At 45.4% G+C, this 24,761-nt stretch overlaps 1 protein-coding gene across 14 annotated transcripts in view; it reads right to left on the bottom strand.

The window, feature by feature from the left end:
• The window catches only part of TACC1 (transforming acidic coiled-coil containing protein 1), a 103,991-nt gene that overhangs the window by 21,078 nt on the left and 58,152 nt on the right, over positions 1 to 24,761 (bottom strand). For 4 of the 14 annotated variants that reach the window (XM_069484994.1, XM_069484996.1, XM_069484990.1 and 1 more), the window contains exons 3-5: positions 9,867 to 10,935; positions 5,042 to 5,102; positions 2,167 to 2,374 (exon numbers count right to left, since the gene is read on the bottom strand). In XM_069484994.1, coding sequence (XP_069341095.1) covers positions 2,167 to 2,374; positions 5,042 to 5,102; positions 9,867 to 10,627 — 1,030 coding nt within the window. In that variant the 5' untranslated portion in view covers positions 10,628 to 10,935. Of the gene's footprint in view, positions 1 to 2,166; positions 2,375 to 5,041; positions 5,103 to 6,382; positions 6,419 to 9,866; positions 10,936 to 24,761 lie in introns of all 14 variants that reach the window. The other 10 variants (XM_069484997.1, XM_069484993.1, XM_069484991.1 and 7 more) reach the window with 7 other exon arrangements.

Here is a 24,761-nt window from a genome sequence, read left to right as displayed (position 1 = left end):
TATCAGAGCCTATTCAAAGATGAACCTCTCATAGTCTCTAACCTCAAGAAGCTTACTGTAATCATTACTGTTCTATAACTAACACGCCGCACAGGTGCTGAACCACAGGAAGGCGAGGGGGAAATGTGGCGAGGCACAAAGCACGCAGGGCAGGCCCGAAAGGACCGGCGGGATTTGCACAGGACGTGGCAGAGAGAGAATTTCAAATGGAAGAAATAGTGCAGGTGTGAGTCTCAGGACTGACCCCGAGTAAGCGGGTGGCAGGCACCAAGTGGAATAGTGAACAAGGCCTTTGGGAAAGATGTCAGCACAAAAGGCGGCCTTGGAAGAAATCAGGAACAATTCCTGGCACATTTATTTTACAGACAGAAGAGTCAGACCTGGGGTGGGGGAGGAGAAAATAACTTGCTCAGAGTCCTGGTTTTCTATCTCCTTCCCGGTTTGAGTTCAGATCGTGACTTTTAAAATTCTAAACATAAAATCCCACAAACTAAATTACGTGGCTTAAGAAGATCTAAGTTTTTAATAATATTCAATGTAGTTAGGAACATGGTTCTCAACTTATTCATAGGTAGCGTTTAAGGCCACAGGTATAACTTGGGACCCAGGAGAGTGCCGTAGCTCTAGAATGATCTGAAGAGTCCGAAAGTAAGAGGCTTCAGCCCAGGCTCGTCTAGGTTCTCCATTAGAATGTTAAGAAGGATTTTAAGGTGCACTGGTCAACTTCGACCTACCCCCCCCTCTGTGACAGGACAATCTGTAGCAGCCCAGTGTAATGAAAATAATCTCTTCACACTTTGGCACTGTGGCTAAAAGGCCACAGAACCAGACCTGCTTAGATTCAAATCCAGTTCTACCACTGACTAGTGATGGGGTCCAGAACACACCAGCCCAAGATATGGCGCCTTGGCGTTTGAGGAAACAGCAGAAGCAGGAAGGTCTCTTTGCCCTTCTCCTGACCTCCCCGCTAGAGCTAGAGCAGGCCATGAAGGAATCCTCTGACCTTCCTCTGAAAACAGGGCATCAGACCTTCATTCCAGAGGGCGCCTTCCTCCCGACAGGCAGAGGAAAAGAATGTTCTTATCCTGGCTGGGCGAGGTGGCTCGTGCCTGTAATCCTGGCACTCAGGGAGGCGGAGGTGGGAGGACTGGTTGAGCTCCAGAGTTGGAGACCAGCCTGAGCAAGAGTGAGACCCCATCTCTGCTAAACATAGAAAAATTAGCCAGGTGTTGTGGTGCGTGCTGTAGTTCCAGCTACTTGGGAGACTGAGGCAGGAGGATCCCTTGAGCCCAGGAGGTTGAGTTTGCAATGAGCTACAATGATGCCACTGTACTGCAACAGACTGACTCTGTCTCAAAAAACAAAAAACAATGTCCTTATCCTGGAAGACACAGAACAAACAGGCCTCGCTGAACTCCCCCCAGTTCATTACCATTAGATCACACCCTTCCGTCCTCCAACTGCACGTCTACACAACTGTCCACAAAAATAGTTCTCCCTGTTTCTTTGGGTCTTCATTTCTGAAGGCTCTCGTGTCACACAGAACAGAGTAAATAAATCTGTATGCTTTTCTCTTGTTGATCTGTCTTTGGTTACAGAGGTCTCAGCCAGGAATCTTGCAACGGGTGAGGAAGACGATATCCCTGTCTCTCCTACACTGGCCAAGTGACCTTGATCATGTCACTTAACTTCTGGGCCTCCCTTTGCTTCTCTGAAGAATGCAGAAAAGAAGACTCAGCGAGGACCAGTGAGTTAACAGATGCAAAGCACTCAGAACAAAGGCCTGCACATAGTAAGGCAATATACATACTGGTCATTATTATTTCTGTAAGGTAAAACGAGTTTAATTATCACAAAAAGGTCAAATGTGTGACATATTTATAGGCCACTATACTTTAAGATACGGCCACATTAACATAAATTTATAATGAAACACAAGCACTCATTCACATCCGTGACTCCTGTACATCCTACCACACTTATCCCAATGTCCCTAGTGCTTTTTTGTATCTCTTTTCTAGGTAAAGAAGCAAAGCGTAGATCGGCACCCTAAATCCATCCTGCGAGTGACCCAATTCCTTAATCTCTCTAAGGCGCCTGCTGCTGTATTAGGCTTTCGGGCATTTCCATGCTATGTACGTTAGAGATGAAGATATGCTTCCATACCTGCTTCTGAGGATGAAAACGCATGACTTATGGCAGACACGGGAACATTGGAACATTCAAAGTACTCCAGGTCTTCCTCTGGCTCACCTTTCACCTCGGCCCCGGCCGATTTCTGACCACATGACGTGGACGCCAGTTTCTCCTCGTCAGTAGCGTGGCCGTCCCTATTAGAAATGTCTGAAATCTGGGAGATCACTGCTCCTTCATCCTGGGAAATGCAACAAAGATGCTGCCCTTTAGGAAGGCGACCCGTGGGGAAAAGTGACATCTCAGGAAGCAAGCGGAGTGGCCACGCTCCATACCGATACTCGATAGAGTTACCCACAGATTTGGTTACAAAGCAAGGAGGAAGCTGGAGTCTTTCAATCAAGGGGTGCTGTGTTTTGTAGAACCTAACTTCTGTGGTTTGGGTCTGAGGTTTTAAAAAATGAGTTTTTCTAGCCTAAATTTATAACCAGGCCGTTTAAATGGTCCGAGACTGTGATTTTCAAATTTCTTTGCTCATATACTTCCCTATTTTTTTGGGAAAAATCCAAGTACCCTGTTATATTTTCAAATGACATCTAAAAACTTTTCAGCATAAGTTTAAATAATCATGAAGGATGTAATATCTGGCATATCCTAAATATTGAACTTGCTTAATGCAATCTAGTTACTCTAGTGATTTGATATACCATGATTCATTTTAAAACTACATGGGCTGGGTGTGGTAGCTCATGCCTATAATCCCAGCACGTTGGGGGGCCAAGGTGGGAGAATCACTTGAGGCCAGGAGTTCAAGATCAGCCTGGGCAACAAAGAGAGACCCTATTTCTACCAAAAAAAAAAAAACCCAAAAACAAAACATTAGCCAGGAGTGGTGGTGCACGCCTGTAGTCCCAGCTACTCAGGAGGCTGAGCTGGGAGGATCACTTGAACCCAGGAGTAGGAGGTTGCAGTGAGCTATGATTGTGCCACTGCACTTCAGCCTGGGCAACAGAATGAGATTCTGTCTCAAAAAATAAATAAATTGGCCGGGCGCGGTGGCTCACGCCTGTAATCCTAGCACTCTGGGAGGCCGAGGCGGGTGGATCGCTCAAGGTCAGGAGTTCGAGACCAGCCTGAGCAAGAGTGAGACCCCGTCTCTACTAAAAAATAGAAAGAAATTATCTGGCCAACTAAAATATATATATATAGAAAAAATTAGCCGGGCATGGTGGCGCGTGCCTGTAGTCCCAGCTACTCGGGAGGCTGAGGCAGTAGGATCGCTTGAGCCCGGGAGTTTGAGGTTGCTGTGAGCTAGGCTGACGCCATGGCACTCACTCTAGCCCAGGCAACAAAGTGAGACTCTGTCTCAAAAAAAAAAAAAAAATAAATAAATAAATAAATAAATAAATAAAACAAAACTACACAAACAAGTTCTTTAATAGTCAGAAATTTACATTATTCCTTTTTCTGTCTGAATTTGTATTTCCACTACACTTGCATCAATAAATTATCCCAATGAAATACATTTGTATGGCTGAAAGTCATCTTTTTTTTTTTTTTGAGACAGAGTCTTACTCGTTGCCTGGGCTAGAGTGCAGTGGCCATTATCATAGCTCACTGCAACCTCAAACTTCTGGGCTCAAGTGATCCTCCTCCTGCCTCAGCCTCCTGAGTAGCTGTGACTACAGGCACACACCACTACATCCGGCTAATTTTTCTATTTTTTATAGAGACAGGGTCTTGCTATCTTGCCCAGGCTGGTCTGTAACTTCTGGTCTCAAGCGATCCTCTCAACTCAGCCTCCCAAAGTACTGGGATTGCAAGCATGAGCCACTGTGCCTGGCCTGAAAGTCTTTTGAAGGTGTTTCTATCCTATTCTGTGTTAAAAAAATTAAGAAAAATTTTTTCTTTGACCATAAGTCTCAAAGTGTTAAAATTTTTCTTCTGGAGAGTTATCATTACATTTACTATTGCACAATTTATTTTCAAAATATTGCAAGTTTTTAGCTGGGCATGGTGGCAAAAGCCTGTCTCTTTTGAACTCCTTTTCAAGTAATGTGCCAAAAAGTTCTATCATCAAAAATTATTATTTTATTTATTTATTTATTGAGACAGAGTCTCGCTCTGTTGCCCGGGCTAGAGTGCCGTGGCGTCAGCCTAGCTCATAGCAACCTCAAACTCCTGGGCTCAAGCGATCCTTCTGCCTCAGCCTCCCAAGTAGCTGGGACTACAGGCATGCGCTACCATACCGGGCTAACTTTTTCTATATATTTTTAGTTGTCCAGCTAGTTTCTTTCTATTTTTTATGAGAGATGGGGTCTCGCTCTTGCTCAAGCTGGTCTCGAACTCTGAGTTCAAAAAATCCGCCTACCTCGGCCTCTCAGAGTGGTAGGATTACAGGCATGAGCCACCGTGCCCGGCCAAAAATTATTTTTAATGAGCTATCGGCTAATAACTCAGGTCCTCCTATTTTGTTGAAAGCAATAAAAACTATCTGACTTTCAAAAAATGCACTCTCCAGGAAGTACGTGTGCCTGGCTTCCGGCCAGGGCTCTGCTTCCCAACTCAAAAAAAAAAAAAAGCATTCTCCAGTTATTAGAGTCAATTACCTTCCCAGAACTGATATGCTATTTCAAATCTTCCCTTGGTTTGGTGCTGCAGAGGTTTTCACACCCTACAGTGACGCATCTTTGTAAGATTTAGAGTAGAAATTTTACAAAAAGAAAAGTGAAAAAAGGATCATTGTGAAAGGGCTCCCTTGTCTTCAGGGGCCTTCTTGGACGGTTTTAGGACATTCAGACACAAACATCCATTGGAAAGTCTTCGTGAACCACCCCCCAGAGGGATGCAAACTCCAATGGGGGGAACACTGGTCTAAGTGACATTGTGGTGACAGGCAGAGACTTACCTGAGAACATGTATCCAAAGCAAGAGACTGAGTTTCGTATTTCTTCACCTTACAGCCACTCCTGGAAAGAGAAAAAACACAAACAAGCCAGTTTGGAATCACATCGACCACCTTCCAGGTATGAGATGGAGCAGAGAGCAGTGTGTGCAGATTGAAGCCAAAGCATACAGCACCACACAAATCATACATCTACACGTCAGGGAGGCAGAGACACCTTTTATGCCTCTGAATCATCTCTCAAGAGATGGGTAAGCAAAGAACTACAGCTGGGCTCGTTCTCTGAAAAGACCACTTTGCTTGCTTCTGTGGGTTGTCAAACACCAGTATGCTGACGTCCATGGGTTTTAACTGCACACCATCAAAAGCTGTTCAGAGAGCATAACCTTAGCAGCTAGAGACATTCCGTTCTTCTGATCTTTGCTCAATTGGTTTTGATGTTCATTAGAAAAATCATCACGCTGGACCGACCATTCTTTAAAAATTCTTTATTGCACTAAAAGCCACAGAAGTCACATAAGACAGCTCCAGTCTAGACCTGTGTGCTAACAGAGAAGAACTGTGGTCAATAGAAAGTGTAAAAATACAAATATCTGAGTAAATCATTACTATTCCTATTAGATAATAGATGGAAGGTAAACACCATGTACTGTGCAAAACCTAAAACTGGGGAAAGCTTGGACCACCCATTAGTTTTAGACTAGCACATAATCTGTGGTCACAGGACTAATTCAGATTCTGTTCTGTCTTAATAAACTTTAAATTTCCAGTAAAAATGCCACTCTGACCAAAAAAAGGGGAAAAAATTATTCCCAAAATTTTTTCTTTTGTGAAAAGACAAACTAAAAGGCCAGCACATAAGTCACCAGAATGTGCATATGATCACGAGTTCGTGGTCCCCTTTCCCTAGTGCTCTTACGTAATGCCATCCTCTGCCACCAAGCTCGAGTTGACTCAGTAATATTTACCACCTATGCCAAGTCACCAGCCTTATCCTATCAAAAAAGTCACTGATTTCCAATATTAAATAGCAGAGCAGTCCCTCAAACCACTGCTGTGTGATGATGTTGGGGCCAAGCCAGCTCTTGGTACTGTCAAAGCGCCACGTGACACCTGCCAAGCCAGGGAGCGCAAGCTCTTGCACCTAAGGTGGGAAGGCTGAGCCTCACTCCTTCAGGTGCAGGCAATTGCAAGGCTAAGCTGACTCATGAAGTGGTGGATGAGATGCAAAAAATCATCAGAAAATCGAACTCAGAAATAGAAGCCAACATGCTATGGAGAGATGGCTGGGAGAGGAAACTGCCAGCAGTCCCAGGGACAAACAGAAACAGCAGGAGTACTTACAACAGAAAACAGAGAAATTTCACTTGCTCAGTAGTCCTGATGCACCAACAAAATTAGAGACAGGAAAGAGACAGACAGATGGAGAAAAAGATCATGTAAAGACGGGATTATTTATCTCTAGTCTGGCAGATGCAAAAGCTGCACAGTTCTCTCTATGAGGTGAGATACAAACTAAAAATGTCATATTCATGAATGTTATCACTGGTGAGTGCATGATTAACAGGACCTGAACTATAATGGAGTAAGGAGCAGTAGAAACACTCAGAAATGCCACCAATTCACATTTGTAGATGGAAAGTATACTCCCAAATATTTGTGACTGAATAAAAACAATATTTCGCTGCTGAGCATGCTCACTCTAAAATGTCTAGTCACCCATATCAAAGGCAGCGCATGAATAAAAACATAGTTGAAAATATATCTGGATCTCTCTACAATAGGTATGCATCACTAAGAAGCTTAAAACGATTTCACATAATTTATCTTATTTGGTATGCAAAATCCCAATCGTATCATAGCGCCTCCATCTTACAGATGAAGAATCTGAGAAGCCAATCATACGCATCTTTTGTGAATGTCATGCAAGACTCCTAACTCTCCACTAGATTCTACGACCACGTATGTGTGTTTTCAGTCTTTCCTATGAAGGGATTTGCTAATCAAAATCCCAGCATTACACAAGAAGTCTAGAACACCTTTCTTGTAGAAAGAACAACATGACAAGAATTTTCATTGTGTGCTTTAAAAAAAAAAGCCCCATAAAGCATATCAGATCAAGAATTCACTGCACAAAAATAGAATGGGAGACAAATGCTACCAGGTGGGGTGGGAGGACTCAGGAGGAGGTACTTCTTGCTGCTGCACGTAAAGGTACAGAATAAACTTCCCTCTCTTTGGCCCAGATTGAATCTTACCTAACATGAAAGCACTGCCGCATGCAGAGGACAGGAAGGCTCCCAAATGACTCACCCATTTCGGTAGGCAGGAGCGCCCCATGTTTAGAGGGCGAAGGACCAAGGCAGTGATGTGCCCCACGTGTACCCCAAGCGCTCTCTGGACATCATCGTAACTAACTTTAAAGGCCACAAAATAAGACCCCAATCAATGGTATTTTTCAACAAACATTTAACTGCCCATATATAATCAAAGAATAGATACACTTCATTCCCTTTAGAAATTTTGGGGGAATGTTCTGGGGCTGCCAAAGAACCGATTAGCATATTGTTCAACTTTCTTGGTTCTGAAATCCATACTCCTGCTCTTTAAAACTCTGGGTATTTTCCTTTCCACTGGAATTCACCTGCCATCTGGAGTTTTTCTCTAAGCCACAGTAATGCTGGAAAGTATTTCCCTGACTGATCTATAGTGACACCTACAAATATGGTACGTCTCATACTCCCCTTTCCTATTTCATCCTCCATCATTGGTCCTTCTTCATATCTAATTTTCAGTAAAATGCCACAAGGTCTCGAAGAATCGCTGGAGGTCAGGAGTTCGAGGACAGCCTGAGCAAGAGTGAGACCCTGTCTCTACTAAAAAAAAAAAATAGAAAGAAATTAGGTGGAAAACTAAAAATATATAGAAAAAATTAGCCGGGCATGGTGGCGCATGCCTGTAGTCTCAGCTACTCGGGAGGCTGAGAAAGGAGGATGGCTTGAGCCCAGGAGTTTGAGGTTGCTGTGAGCTAGGCTGATGCCACCGCACTCTAGCCCAGGCAACAGAGTGAGACTCTGTCTCAAAAAAAAAAAACCAACATTGTAATGGAGCAAAAAAATTCCTATCACCTAGTGATATCTTGATGATCCTGACTCTGCGTAGGCCTATGCTAATGTGTGCGTGTCTTAGGTTTTAACAAAAAAGTTTAAAAAGTAAAAAAAGAAGTAAAAAATTTTTAAAGTACAAGAAAGCTTATGGAATAAGGATATAAAGAAAATATTTTTGTGCAATGTGTTTGTGTTTTAAGCTAAGTGTTATCACAAAAGCCAAAAAGTTTTAAAGAAAATGTTATATAGTAAAAAAGTTACAATAGTAGCCAGGCACAATGGCTCATACTTGTAATCCCAGCACTTTGGGAGGCCAAGGTGGGAAGTTCACTTGAGGCCAGGAGTTCGAGACCAGCCTGGGCAACACAGCCAGACTCTGTCTCCAAAAAAAAAAAAAAAAAGTTAAGTAAGCTAAAGTTAATTCATTATTGAAGAAAGACAAATTTTAAGAAAAATAAATAAATTTGGTGTAGCCTACGTGTCCAGAGTCCAGAGTTTATAAAGTCTACAGTAGTGCACAGCAGCGTCCTAGGCCTTCATGGTCACTCACTACTCACTCACTGGCTCACCCAGAGCAACTTCCAGTCCTGCAAGCTCCATTCACGGTAAGTGCCCTATACAGGTGTACCGTTTCTTATTTTTCTTACCACATTTTACTGTACCTTTTCTATGTTTAGATACACGAACAGCACTACGGTACAACTGCCTACAGAACTCAGTGCAGTAACGTGTGTGCAGGTGTGTAGCCTGGGAGCAACAGGCCGCACCACGCAGCCCAGGTGAGCCGCGGGCTGCACTGTCCGGGTTTGTGTGATCACGCCCTGGGATGCTCGCACCGCTACGAAATCACCTAACGACGCATTTCTCAGAACTACGCCCGCTGCTAAACGACGAGTGACTGTATTGCAACCTACTCAACTTACATTTTGTGATAAACACAAAGTGAAACTGAAACTTAACACAGAACATGGCCCGAGGTGATCACCTGAGAACTCCGAGGACCTTGAGAAAGTCCCTCCAGGTTTCCCAGGAGAAATAGGGGAGGGAGAGGAGACGGCACTAACCGACTAATTTAGTCAGATTTGACTGGCTGTTTAAACTACTCTCGATCCTTAGTGGAAATTCACCTCCCTGCTGATCAGCCAGAAGCTATGCATGGAGACAAGAATTCTCACCAACTTTTAGTCGGAGGTTTGTTTCCAACAAAAATCACAGCTTTCTGTTTAAATAAAAGACTTCTTCAGGAGCTTTTTGCAACATTTCCCACACATTATTGACACTAGGCAGGTAAGTTTTAGTCCTGGGATTTTGGTTTTATCCATAGAGAATATGAAGAAGATGGTTAGCACTGACACTTCAATTCTGTATATGAAGTAATTCCTGAAAGCTCAGCTAGGATTTCTGAAAACTATCAAATCTCTACTTGCCTATCTCAGGCTACTTTTAAAAAGAAAAATAAAATCAAAAGAAAAAAAAATCCAAGCTAAACGGAATACACCAAGGATTCAGAAATAAGGGAGAAATCTCAAAAGGAAATCTCTGGTGTTTCTGATTCCACACAAGAGTTAAGCAAAATAGTGAAGACTTTGTATAAAGTCATGAGCTTTGCATCTGTCCCGCTGCACTTCAAAGACCAAGTCAGTTCACCAAAACCAAAGGAGCAGGCTGCCAAACTCACGGGGACCCACAGAGCACAATACCCAGCACCCAGCATCACTCACGTTATCAAACGCGACTTTGCCTTCTTGGGTGAGTCTAAGATTTCATTAACATGATTACCAGTGGTAGAACAAAAGTCACTGCTTGTTAGAGTTGTAGTTGGCTTAAAGGGATCCATGGATTCGTCAAAGTTATCTGGGTCAAAGTGGTAGGAGCCCTTAGAGGAGAGGGGAGGGGAGTTCTGCAGGATGGAGCGGCTCCCAAAGGGATTAAAGCTGGGGTCGTCCCACTGACTGGGATCTAGTTTAGAAGCCGCTTGCGAGAGAGGCGCATCTCCTGGTGGGTCTGCAGGCTGCTCTACACCTACTGGCTTACCGATGCCATCTTTTTGTATCTTGGGAGTCAGTTTGTTACCAAGCTTCCTGCCAAGTTTCCTTGGAAGGGCTTTCCTGGCCTCTGCACTTTCCACATCTGTGTAATCAAACTCAAGCTTGAGAGGTGAGCTCCTTGCCTCCTCCGGCAGCTCGACCCCCAAATCCCTGGTGTCACTACTGAGAGAGCCTGGGATTTCTCCTAGCAAAGAAGGATTTGCGTTCCCATCCAGTTCTCCGGAATACTGGTAGGCCATCTTGGAGAGAGGCGTGCCCTCCAAAGCAGTTTCAGGGTCTGAGAACTCTCCTCCAGTGGTTTTCTTCCTCAGAGAGACGGGTTTGGGCTTTCTTAGTTTGCTTCTGCAGGGCACGGGCTCTGGACAGGAGCTTCCGGCCTTGAGATCAGCTTCTGCGGGTGCCTGGAGCGTGACCCCCATGCTGCCTTCTGTCATCACCTGGTCCTGGATGGCGCCTGCTGCGCTGGGGGCCAAGGCCTCGCCCGAGACTGCAGTCACACCGTCATGAGCCACTTTTGTTCCCAGAGCTGCCGGGATGTCTGTGGAATTCTTGGTTTCTATTGAAAATGGCCTCACGACCGAAATTTTGCTAATATCGTGTTCGGGTTCTTCTTTGAAATCCTTGACTAAGTGAGAACCAACAGCCTGCTGAGATACCTCATTTTCTGAAGGTCTAGAACAATTCTCAGACGAACATTTGCCAACCACTTCGGCTACCAGCCGTTCATCAGCTTCTTGTGATTCTAAAACAAAACACAAAAGCCTTCTATTAAAGAATTATCTTTCTGGCATTCGTAAATATTCTCTGCTACCTGAATTCACATAAACAAACAGCAAATTCTTCCCTCTTTGCATTTACTAAGCACCTCTAAAATTCAGCAAGGATGGCGGCAGAGGCTGAAAGAGAACAGCTGGCATATGGCCTTAAAATGAATTTTCCTATCCCAAATTGTACGTGTGCATGATTGAAGGGATGTGAGCAACAAGTGTGCCAGCGCAGCTATTTAGAAAAAGGCTAGATAGGTCAAGAGTCTATTGCGATGTATATAATACAGGTTAAAACTGGTCTGGAGGAATCTTTAGACACCAGCAGCTTAGCTATGGGGACGCACATTGGTGCCAAACAGTTCCCAGTAAAAGCCCAACAACTTCAGGGTCAGAATTTTACGCAGTGAGCAGATCTGAGTCTTTGCATGTTAAAAACACAACTTGAAGAAGGGGTTATGGGAACCCACAAATTTATAGCCAACTGGTCAGAAGTACTGAGACTTCTGACTGGCTTCTGAAGTGGGGCAGCCTTACGGGACCGAGCCCTTAACTTGTCTGTGCTAAACACAGACAGCGTCAGAACTGAATCGAACTGTTGGACGCTCAGTTGGTGTTGGAGAATCTGAGAACACACAAGACAGGAAATCTGCCTTGAAACAATCACTACGTAATAAACAGAGTCGCTAAAGTATCTGAGATTTTTTTTAAAAATGGTACTTTTAAATATTTCAGTGTTATATTTTCTACCAAAAAGATTTAAACTTATGAGGAACCATTTTATGTACTTTTTCATGTCTACAAAGTTAACAAATTAAATAAATCATTAGATATTGTTAGTAACAATTCTGAAACACAAACTCCCTTCTATTCTTCTTTTAGACATCTGGAACAGTTTAATTAAAGCATACACTCAGGTACTAAGCTGAACTGTTTAAAAACTTATCCTTTGTAACTACTAACTTGCATAAATCAAGCTTCTTTCAATAACATGTAACCCAAACACTATTGAAAAACACTAGATTTTAAGTAGACTCGGATTTATTTTGTATGTTTTAATCACATAAATCCCATTGTTTTTAAAACTAATGTTTTGAATCTTTATAACTGTATCACCTTAATCTGTCATAGAGTCCACACAATATTTTCTTGGAAGAAAGGTTCCACGGCCTAAAGATTTTGAAAACTATAGTTAAAGGGGAAAGTACATCTCTAAAAATGGTGATATGGAAGTAACTGGAAATGAATTGGCCTTCTAGGAACTTACACAATGTGACTTCTTAGAGAACTTCAGCATCTCTCAGATATACTACGGATGATCCCACTGCAGGCAACAGATCTTGAAAAACTTAGGCAAGAGGTTGTATTTTAAAGTCTTTAACCTGGTGCCCAGCAAGAGCAGGTGGGTTACACAGTGAGAGAACCAACCACCTTTTCCACATTCTGACAAGAAAGAGCCCCGAGCCACCATTTCTAAACCTAGAAAACTACTTTACATTAACAGATTTAAGTGATGTACAACATAACATGGTAGACACTCAACAAAGGTATTCATTCCCCAACCTTTCGGTTCCCTGTCCAAATTTTTCTTTGAATCATTTCACTATAAATCAAACTGATGTACTGGAAGAACTTGTTACCCAAATAAATCATGATGGATTTGGTAAAATAAATATTCCACTTCTAAAATAGTGGTAATAAATGTGCATTGTCATGTGTGGGATTCACTTAAAGTGATATTTACCCCCAAATTAATCAGCCTATGTTATTAATAAATGTTATGACAGGAACTACCTCCTTTCGTTTGCTGTGGATATGCTTTCCAACTAATTTTTTAAATTTGGTTCTTTTAGTTTTGGGGTCTACAGAGAGGTGCTTCTGGGCTGGCCATGGTAGCTTTTCCACTTATGTTTGAAACGGTCTGATTATTTGAATTCTGTTCTCTGGAACAGGGAATACAGTCGTGTTGCTTAACGACAGGGATACATTCTGCGAAGCGAGTCGTTAGGTGATTTTGTTGCTGTGGGAACATCACAGAGTGCACGTTAGACGGTGCAGCTGAAGAACAGGAATCGATAGTAGGAAAATGTGTGCTCTCTTTGATTCTAACTGATGCTATTCGCTTCTGTGACTGTGCTTGCTTTTAGCTGTTTGATAAATATAGTTAATCAGAATGAAAAACAGGTATAAGAGCAAGGGTAACTCCGTGATAGGCTACGCTTCCTGGATGTGAGAAGCTAACAGCCTAGTCCTGCTTCTGTATATATGGCTTGCTGGCTTGATGCTTAGCGTAAGTGGAGCCATGGCGGGCTTCACTAGAGTAAAGGAAAACAAGGCCCCGGGGAGGTACCCCAAGTTGCTTCCTGATAAAGGGCTGGAGAGTCCAGGGGCCTCCAACCAACTAAGTAGGTAAGAAGGGCAAGACATGATCAGCGCATGAACGGCTTGTGCAGGGCGTGTGTTCCCAGTATCGCTTGTAACCAAAAACTAGAAGGTATGCAGCAACAGCCCCCTCCCCCGTCGGAGACCCTCCTCTTCCCCTGGATGACGTTAACTACAACTGCGCCAGCGCGAAAAGCCCGAAGCTTAGAGTCAACAAACCAGGAGCCAACGCGATCAGCCACTTCTAAAAGAACAAATAAACTAAAGGGGGATGGAGTGCAGACCGGTGTGTCGTGTGCAGACCGGCGTGTCGTGTGCAGACCGGCGTGTGGTGTGCAGACCGGCGTGTCGTGTGCAGACCGGCGTGTCGTGTGCAGACCGGCGTGTCGTGTGCAGACCGGCGTGTCGTGTGCAGACTGACGTGTCGTGTGCAGACTAGTGTGTAGGCTAACGTGTCGTGTGCAGACCAGTGTGTCGTGTGCAGACTGACGTGTCGTGTGCAGGCTAACGTGTCGTGTGCAGACTACTGTGTCGTGTGCAGACCAGTGTGTCGTGTGCAGACTAACGTGTCGTGTGAAAACTAGCATACACAAAAGTATAAAAGCTTAAACTTCACCCCAGGGCGGGGTCCTGGTTCGTGGAGAGGCCACTGCGTTGGCGCTCTGGGACTTGGACCCTGGCTCCAGCTAGCCAATAAACTCCTTTGCCTTTTGCAGCCTCAGTGACTCTGCCTCTCTGTTCCTGGGGCCCAGGGGAACCGGCTCTAACACAGCCTCCTGCACTGCTAGGCTGCGTGGTACAGCCGGCCGCTGCCAGGCTACAAGCCTGTACCGCACGTGACTGTACTGAATACAGCAGGCAACTGCAACACGGTGGTATCTGTGTATCGAAACATATTAACCCTAGAAAAGGTGCAGCAAAAATACGGTCTTATGATCTTACAGGATCCTTTCTCCAAGCGGGGAGCCTGAAACTCTGGAGAGGGAGGGTGTACCTCCCAGGGACAGGGCAGGGCCCGGGAGCTGGGGAGGGGGGAGGAGCACACACCTCAGCCCTGCCCAGCCACTGTCCCTGGACACCGACAGCTTATGCAGATCAAGGAGGGCCAGTGGCCGTGTCATCCTCTCACCCACACCTAGGAGGGGTCGCATCAGATATGGAAACAGCAAAGGGCTTTGCGTGGAATAGCCCCAGCCCCACAGGCCCTCCTACTGGGGTCTGTGTCTGGGAGTGGAGGTTGACGCAGTGTTCAGGTGGGTGTTACAGAGCCTTGTCTGCTACACCAGAAAGCCTGCGGCCCTGCCCTCGGGGATGGGGAAGGAAGCAAACGCCCCTCATCTGGCTGCAGTCCCCAGGCTGAGCGGACGGCTGAGAGACCCGCTGGAAAGACACCCTGCTCCGCCATTTCTTGGCCAGCTCAGGGCAGGTACCAGGTAAATAAACTTAACTGCTCCTACACCTACTCACTGCAGGCCCCACCTCGGTCTCTAGTCACCAACAGAAAGTCCCCACGGGGCGGAGGAAGGTGTTGCTCATTTACCTATTACACCAGCTTGGGGAGCTGTGAGAATACAAAACAAGAAAGAAACCAAACCAACCACATACCTCAAAGAGACGCCTGGGTAGGATTTTATTTGGGATTTGCACTATCCATCATTAAGTATCCCGGTCCCCTATGGTCTCACATATCTAGGGCTGCCCTAAAACAGAAGCTGGCATCCAAGTACTGCACATGTAACTTTTAGTAAGAAGTAAAATACCCAGATTCTCTGTAGGCTCCAGTTCCCAATCTTCCAGCAATTAAGAGGTCTAGCCACAGCTGTCGGTCCTTGCGTTCCATACAGTTACGTAACTAACCTACCTACATGTGCCTTTCCATTTTCACAAAAATTCTGTATTCTCCAAAAATATTCTTCCAGGGCACAGAAAAGCTCTCTCCCTAGAATGATGAGTTTGATTCTGACAGGCACAGCACTGCCTGGCGGCTCGGTGAACACAGATCATTAGAGATTAGATCAGTAGATAAATTCAAAGCAAACACAGAGGAAATCCAAAAATAGACCAACATTTCCATTTCTGCCACATTTGTTGCTGTTAATGAAACTCTTCCTTTCAATAAGCAGCCTTCCCTAACTCTAAAGGGTCGTGTGAATCACCCACCGGTGCTCTTAAAACAGCAGATCCTTTCATGCTTATGTGGGATAAAGACTATTCTCATGTAAAACGCGTCCTTCCCTCCCTCTCTGCAGTATTTTTAAAACAAAAGCCATGGAATGCCAGAATTTTAAGTATTGAGGTAAAAACAACTTAACATTCTGGTTTGCACTCTAGTATGCTGAAAATATACTGGGTTAAAATACAAGTTTATGGAAAACCTTGAAAGGCTTAGAAGAGGGAAACGTCATTATCGCAAAGTATTTTTGAAACTTCAGAGAAACTTCGACTAACATATACTGGAAGCTGCTTTTACATGTCGAATCTCATTTAAGAGAAGATAAAACACGACCACTTGGAAAACAATCTATAGATGTATATTAACACTTCAGATTGGGCATTATTCTCAAATACGCTTGGCTTCGCCCTCCCAGGTCTTAACTTTGTGGGGCGACACCGCCTGTGAGCTCCTTCGAGATCTGTCTATCACGTCCTCTCCGTTAGCCACAGGCGACCCTCTTGGTGGGTTTCTAAATGTCTGATGTGACAATTGAGAAGGCTGTCAAGATGTGGACAAGCCTCCGTATCTCACAGACACACACACTGGTCTTTCCGAATCAAAACCCACATCAGTAGCTCTCATCCAGGTGACTACAGGTGGAGCCTGCCTCACCACCAGAAGGATCAGAACTTGGAGCTTTCAGCCCTCCCCACACCCATTCCTGGAGAGGGGAAGGGGGCTGGAGACGGGGTTATAAAAACTCTAGAGCAAGCAGATGCAGAGGACTTCTGGGTTGGTGGACACTTAGAGGAGCTGGGAGGGTGGCACCCGGCGAGGGCACGGAAGCTCCGCCCTGTCTTGGGCATCTCTTCCATCATGGCTGTTCCTGAGCTGTGTCCTCTGCAGTAACCAGTAAACACAAGTGAAGGATTTTCCTGAGTTCTGGGAGTCATTCTAGTGAATTATCAAACCTGGGGTTGGGGGGTGTACCAGTATTGGAATCCCCCAATTTGTAGCCAACCTGGACAGAAGTGCAGGTGACCGGAGGGCCTGGGACTCGGACTGCTGTCTGAAGCGAAGGCAGACTTGTGAGACTGAGCCCCGAAACCTCTGGGGTCTGATGCTGACTCGAGGTAGCTAGTAGCAGAAACCAATCTGACTGATCTGTCAAACACCCAGTTGGTACTGGAGAATCAGAGAACTGATACAGAAAAGACACCACACATCCTACAAGTGAGCCCGAAATAAGTAGAGAAACACAGTCTCTCTAAGAACAAGAATAAAGGCCTAGAACGCTTTTATTAAGCATAAATATATCTTCTGATCCCAAACCTAAGCCCCTTCTACCAATTTCTCCTTTGTCTCCATTTCACCACAGGACTCTCACCCCCAACCCCAGCCAGCCCACCTCACCTTCTCCTCCCAAGACCAGGAGGCAGGATTTATACACAGACACACACACACGGCCACACAGGCAGTGGAGCACATGCAGGACACGGCTCAACCACGCTAGAGAGCCCCCCAGTAAACTCTAGAGCTAGATTCATTAATCTAATTTCTCTTAATTCATAGGATGAACCTGACAGAACCCAAGTTTTGCCTTAATTGTCTTAACTCAGATTCTTGGATCACAAACCAAGGAAGGAGGGCTCTGGGGTTCAACACTTACGGTACAACGGAGCCAAGAATGTTGCTCTATGTTGCCACAGCCACTGAGGGGCAGGCAGCGGAGAGTCGGGACAGAGGAAGAGGGGCAGTCTCCAGGAACAAACTCCCCCACGCCCACGTCACGCTTCTGAGCACCCAGGAGACATAAGAAATCTGCAGGCCCAAGCTGGGCCAGATACCTCCAACAGATGGGACCACTCCCCCATCACTGCTCCATTCTGTCCTCATTAGTGGGGGGGACCCACGGCTTCACACGACCCCCCAGGTCGTACTGTGGCTCATATTAAGCAAGCCGCTGACAACTAGAGGACAGGACCCCTAGTGACCAAGGCGCTGGCCTAGATTTCTGAACTCAAGACCAAGTGTGGGTCTCTGCTACTGAGGGCCACATGAAAGATACGCAGAAGATGCTTCAAACTTGGAGGGCCCAGCACCAAGGGTGAAATTTTACAAATGTATAAAAGCAATTCACTGTAAGCCACAGGACTGAGAAATTCTACATAGAGATCTAAACCAGATGTTCAGTGTCAGCACTCCATAATTAGTTTAAACTGGTAGCTTCATCAGGACCGGAACCCCTAGAATCAAATCACAGAATATTTTTAAAGATAATCATCCACGCAACCAACCACAGGTCTTTATACCACCGGCAGCACATGCCGTGCTAGGCACGGGCGCACGCGGCCTGCAGTCCAGTCAAGGAGGCAAACGCCACACCCAAGGCCCTTCCGGAGAACAGCCGAGTTCTGAATCGGGAGGGAACAGCTACCTCCTTCTCATTTAATTTCCACCTCACAGTCCGCAACGTGTTTTTACACAGAAAACACTACCACTGCCGGACTTCTGACTGCACGGGAGTCAGTTTCTTACCCCACCAACTTCCCTTTCTCAATGGGTTACTTCCTTTTTGGATGTGCCTTCATATTCAGAAGAGAAATCTCCAGAAGCATTATATAAAATAGTTCCTTATTTTTGAAAGCCAGTAAGATTGTATTTTAAAATAACCTTTATTATTGACTTAGAAGCAAACTGGGAGGTGGGATGAATGAATACAACGCGTCTAAGGTGTGGGCTACAGGAGAGGTTTAGAACACCAGTGAATGGACCACACTCAGCATTTCTTCCGAGAGGAGAGGAAACAGCTGCGCTCAGTGCGAGCCAGGAACGGCTCTGGAACTGTCACACACCGCTGGCAGGAATGGAAGATGGTGCAGCCACTCTGGGAAACAGTCTGGCAGTTCTTCAAAATGTCAGACATAGGCCAGGCACCCTGCCTCATACCTCTAATTCTAGCACTCTGGGAGGCCGAGGCAGGAGGATCTCTCGAGATCAGGAGTTCAAGACCAGCCTGACCAAGAGCGAGACCCCATTTCTATTAAAAATAGAAAAAATTAGCTGGGCATGGCGGCATGCGCCTATAGTTCCAGCTACTTGGGAGGCTGAGGCAGGAGGGTCACTTGAGCCCACGAGTTGGAGGCTGCTGTGAGCTAGGCTGATGCTATGGCACTCTAGCCTGGGCCACAGAGTGAGACTCTGTCTCAAAAAAAAAAAAAAAAGAAAGAAAGAAAGTAAGAAAAAGAAAAAGAAAAAGAAATACACAATGTCAGGCATGGAACCATATGACCCAGGAATTCCACTCCTAGGTATACACCCAAGAGAGGCGAAAACATATATCCACGAACACAAATGTTCATAACAGCATTATTCATAATAGCCCCAAAGTAGAAATAATCCAAATGTCCATCAACTGATGAATGGGTAAATCAAATACTGTATATCCACACAATGGAGTATTATTCAGCAATCAAAAAGGCATGAAGTACTGATATGCTACGACATAGCTCGACCTTGAAAACGTTATGGTAAGTGAGCAGATCCAGCCATAAAAGATGACGCATGTGTGATTCTATTTACATGAACTGTCCAGGAAAAGCAAATCTACTGAAACACAAAGCAGATCACAGTTGCTCAGGACTGGGGGGGGGGAGGGGGACGGGAGAGGAGAGCGGTGTGACTGCTAATGCACGTAGGGCTTCCTACAGGGGTGGATAAAACGTTCTAAAAATCAGATTGGGGCAACAGCCGTACAACTCTTGATATACTAAAAACCACTGATTTATATACCTTTTAAATAGGTGAAATGTATGGCATGTAAACTACAGCTCAATAAAACTGTTTTGGGGGTTTTTTTTGTTTTTTTTTTTAAACAACAGAGGCTCAGACCCCAGGGTAATGGAGGAGCAGCGTCCTGTGATTTCCAATGAAACGTTCCACTGCACCACACAGACCTACATTTCAGAAAGTAATTAATCTCTTGTATTGTGTCACCTGGAGAGACACACACTTGAGAGAGCTGGTAGGTCTCACCACCACACCAACGCTGGATTTTAAATTTCTCTTGAGGAAGCCCATACAGTGCTAAATTCTATTTACAGAAAGAGGTGAAAAAATGACATCACCCCTCTCCCCTACAGCAGATCCAGCCAATTGCAGCACATGGAACATCCTAGAGATACGACAGTTGCCAAGCCCCAAACGCTTGTTTCTGTTTTACTTTGCTTGGGGATGGGGGGGCGGGGTGAATTTTTTTTTTTTTTTTTTCCATTCTCATTTTTAACACTTGACTTCTTCCTTTTAACATTTCACTTCTGGATTTTGCTGCTAAAACTTCTTGGGAAGTCAAGGAGGCCAAGAGATCTGGGAAACAGAGCCTGGCTGCCCCCCCCCCCGCCCCAGACCCTGAGTACTCGGGGGCCTTATTCCTTGCTCCCCTCTGTGTTCCTGAAGCAGAAACCAAGTCCCCAAAACAGCATCGATGCTCAGATACACAAAGGACACTCCCTTCTCGCCTGATTATCTTTTCATACAGAAAAGCAGCATATATGAGTAGGAAGTGAGAGGCAGTCCAGCTCCACACTGACGTTAAGCTGCGGAAAGGACCAACATGTTCTCCCCCCGGCCCCCTCCCTCTGAAGGCCCCACTCCTCCTCCACGTGCGCCCTGGTCCTGCCTCCACCCTGTCCTCTCCCACGCTGAATCACCGGCTTCGGGGGGACACAAGTGTACTCTGGCACCACCCCCGTCTGCTCAAGAAGTCTGACCCGAGGAGACTGTTCATCGTGCATACATTAGCATGCAGGCAACTGTCCAGAATTTGAGAGCTGTTTTTTTCCAGTTTCACGTCTCTGAGTTCCCAGTCCCTTTGATTCTCCCACAGCTGAAATGTATTTGATATGTGTACGTTCTCAGACACTTAGTCAAGGGCATCAGCCTTAAAATGGAGAAGGAGAAACAATTTATCGTCCAAGGACGGAACAACCGTACAAGGCGGCCTTTTCCAGGAATGCTGGGTGGACCCTAAGGATGTGGGCTGCATAGCTCACATCTCCCGGACAGCCACTGGGCCCAGCCACGGCCCAAGTGGGTGAGTCAAGGCAGAACATCCTCTTAGGTACATCATCATTTTAAGATGTCTCACCAACCAAAGCAGAAAAACAACACCAATGCGTGCACACACACACATCCTGGAAGAACAGAGACAACAAACTAACTGTTCAAACCCTTCCTTCCTACCCTCCAACAAACACCAAATATAAATATTACCCAGAGGCCGGGTGCAGTGGCTCACGCCTGTAATCCTGGCACTCTGGGAGGCCGAGGCTGGAGGATCGCTCAAGGTCAGGAGTTCGAGACCAGCCTGAGCAAGAGTGAGACCCTGTTTCTACTAAAAAATAGAAAGAAATTATCTGGACAACTAAAAATATATAGAAAAAATTAGCCAGGCATGGAGGTGCATGCCTGTAGTCCCAGCTACTCGGGAGGCTGAGGCAGGAGGATCGCTTGAACCCAGGAGTTTGAGGTTGCTGTGAGTGAGGCTGACGCCACCGTACTCTAGCCCGGGCAACAGAGTGAGACTCTGTCCCCCCCCCCCCAAAAAAAAAGATTATCCAGGAGGCTAACGGACGGCACGTTTAGCTGCTTTTTGTAAGAGACAGGGTACCAGCTGCCCTGCTGTTCTCTTTTTTTTGTATAACGACAACCAAAAGCTTCTAACTCTTGAGAGAGGCTCCCTCTAGAACCTAAGACTCTATGGGTAAAGAATAATCTAGAAAACTACTTGATAAACTGAAATCGCTTGTACTAAGGATGAAGAAAGCACTTCGAATTTCCAAAACAGCGCTTTATGCTATTTTGTTTAAAAAGAGACCCCAACTCTGTCCTCTGGAGGACACGTTCATCAGGAAAGAGGCTGGGCCCACTCGGCGGGCGGCGTCCACCTGCCAGGAGCCACAGCCTTCTCCAGGGAAGCCAAGCCCAACAGCGAGCACGTCTTCTCAGTCATGAGATGCCCCTGGGTTCCGGAACCATCTGCATTTGTCTGAGGTTACGTTTCAAACAGAGTAGAAATCCCCCACCACCGACAGAAACCATGGCGGGTCCTCCCCTTAGGACTTCTCTTCCATCCCGAAACGATCCCAGCAGGAAGAGCAAGGGGAGGAAGCGCACGTGCTAACAGATGGGCTCCTCTGCCGGGATCCGACATTGTGTAACGTCAGCCTGTTGCTGCCAAACAACCATAATGTGCATCTCTTCAGAAATAATTACTGGAGAATTCAAAATACCAACTGCCTCTCTCACAAAGTAGCAACCGCCCACACAGAGCTGAGAAGCTGATGCTGGATAACGAAAAGCGGGAGGAGTGTTCAGCAAAGAGGGGCCTCCAGACAGAGTGACAGCAGCCACCACACGGAGTGCCTGAGACACATCTCCGGTAGGATCATGACCCTGGTTGGGGACATGTCATTTCTCCGGCCACTCCAGCTGCTGCACTCTAAGAAATGGGGTGGCAGGACTGAGTGTGGTGGCTCACGCCTGTAATCCTAGCACTCTGGGAGGCCGAGGAGGGAGGATCACCTGAGGTCAGGAATTCGAGACCAGCCTGAGCAAAAGCAAGACCCCGTCTCTAAAAAAAAAAGAAAGGAAGAAAGAAAGAAAGAAATGGGGTGACAGGGAGGGGTGGGGGAGGCAGTGAAGAGCCCCCAAAGGAAGAAAGCCATGGGAAAAGCTTTGCAGTCAATGAAACTATACCCCTTTGGTACAAGTTTTTTAAAAAGTAGACAAGGACCTTGTGATAGCCAGCCTCCAAGATGGCCCCAGTGAGTCTCACCATTTGGTTTTCATGCCCTTGGACTGACATATATGTAACCAAAAGGACGTGTGGAAAAAAAGGTGACCTCTGAAGCTAAGTCATAAAAGACATTGTGGCTTCCATCCTGCTTGCTCTTGGACCACTCACTCTGGGGGCAGCCAGCTGCCATGCCCTGAGGACAGATACCCAAGCAGCCCTGCAGAGCGTTCCACATGGTGAAGAACTGAGCCTCCCACCAACAGCCAGCTCTGACTGGCCAGGAGGATGAGTAAGCCAGCTTGGGAGAGGACCCTCCAGCCTCAGTCAAGTCTCCAAACAACTGTAGTCCCAGCCAACATCGAGACTTCGTCCTCACAAGTGACCCCAGCCAGACCACCCAGCTAAGCTGCTCCCAAATTCCCCACCTACAAAGACTGTGTGAAATAAATGTTTACTGTTTTAAGTTTTGGAGGCATTTGTTATGCAGCAATAGATCACCAGTACAGGCCCCTTAAAAACTCCTCCATCTGCTACAAAACAGGCGCACAGTCCCAGGAGGCTGCGCACATCTCCGTGCACCTGCCTTTTCTCACCCATGCCTGACTCAGGAGGAGAAGGAAAGCAAAAGCTAACACTGAATTTGTCCGTTCCTTTATTTTTCACTGACGAGCTAAAGCTAAGCACTGAGTAAGAAAAATGTTGTCAATTCCACTGCACTGCTTACCCAGTGATGATTTTTGCTCCTATTAATCTGTATCTAAATTGTGCTGCAAGCTTCCAAATTTCTGACGTTCAAAATTCCTAAAATATGTTTTATACTTCAGACATTATATATGCCAAGTTAACACATGTGCAAGATGTATCCCCTGGTTTTTTTTTAACTGCTATGACTTAACAGGATACTTATTTAAGAGGATGCTTTCCCTCATCACACACCCTGTTCTGGCAACATTTTAAGAACCTTTATTTCCTTTGATAAGTGTTCTCTTCAGACAGTGAAGAACGAGACTCACGAATTCCCTGGAGAGAAAAGCTGTATATGTTCCAAAAGGCTTGGGTCTGGATCTGTAAGCTTGAGGGCTGAATTCAAGACCAAGGTCCACTACTAGCAGTAAAGGCTCTGGCCTCAATTTCCCAATCTGTGAAATGGAAACCACATGTGTCCTATCTCACAGCATCATTGTTTTAAAAATCAAATAAGATGCTGTAAACAAAAATTACTTGCTTCCAATATATCTAATAAATACATATAGCTGAAACAAAAAGGGGGTGATCTGGCAGGTGGCAGTCTTACAGCAGGAAAGATGGAGACCACTAAATCATTTATCGTTATATTTCTAACAATGACATAAGAAAGAGGGTACGTGGACTGGCTAGGAGAGTACTTGCATCTGCCAAACAGAACCGTCAAACATTTTTCATTTGCGAATTAATAAACTACTCCTACCATTTCCATTCCCTTGTGAGGCTGGGGCTCTAGTCACACTGGTGTGAACTGGTAAAACGAGGCTCTTGTACACAGACAGGTGAGGGTGAGACGTTGAACTAACATGCAGCAAAGTCTTTCTAGACCCAACTTTAAACAGTTCCCAGGCAATTTAGCAACGCTTGGTTATCAAATCCCCACTGAGATGGCTGTTTTGGGGGTAAACCATGGTCTCCCACCACTGGGTTTAGGAGACTGTGATAAAATGTTTTATACCCCCAAGGCTTCCTATGGGCAGAGTTACTGGTCACCTGAAAAACATACAATGACTACTCTTTAAATGTTCGAATGGCTTTAGACTACAGCCTTTTTTTACGTGGGGCATTAATTGGTAGCAGAATTTTAGACGGGACTACCCCATGGAAAATGCCTCTGCCACAAGAATCAATCAAAGTGAGTTATACTGCTTTATGTGATGCTCAGGTATGCAATTCTACAGTGAGTTTAATCAGTATAGTATTTCTTAAGAAAGTCTTGATTTTATTACTCGTTTTAAAAGAAAAATCCCAATGTGACAGTTACCAAAACCTCTGCTTTCTTGAGGTAGGCTTTGCTCCCCGGCCTTGGAGGGTTTTATTCAAACACCATTGCTCCGCTGTGGTTCTGCACTCTCTCGAGTCTCTGCTGGAAAAACTATACCTTTTTCCCCCAGAAGACATTCTCTTGGGTGAAGCACCATATAGAAGCAAAGGGGCTTCCCACTCGGCTTATTTACTGTGATAAATAAAACAACAAGGAAAACATGGCTCTGGTCCCATTTATTAAGTAGTTGGAATCTCCAACTTGAGAGCCAGAAACCTGGAAAGAATGGAAATGTATCATGCTGCTAAGGTTTTCCAGTCTTAAATATCTTAAAACAGAATCATATGATAAAAAAATTAAACTGTGGAAGAGCCAATCACAACAAGAAATACAAATTAAATTAAAAAGCATTTGCCCGGATGCTGTCGAAGGAGCCACATGGGTTGGACTGTTGGACTAGGTA

This window comes from Eulemur rufifrons, chromosome 12 (genome assembly GCF_041146395.1).
Source record: "Eulemur rufifrons isolate Redbay chromosome 12, OSU_ERuf_1, whole genome shotgun sequence".
Taxonomy (NCBI): domain Eukaryota; kingdom Metazoa; phylum Chordata; class Mammalia; order Primates; family Lemuridae; genus Eulemur; species Eulemur rufifrons.
This window is presented reverse-complemented; position numbering and strand designations above follow the sequence as displayed.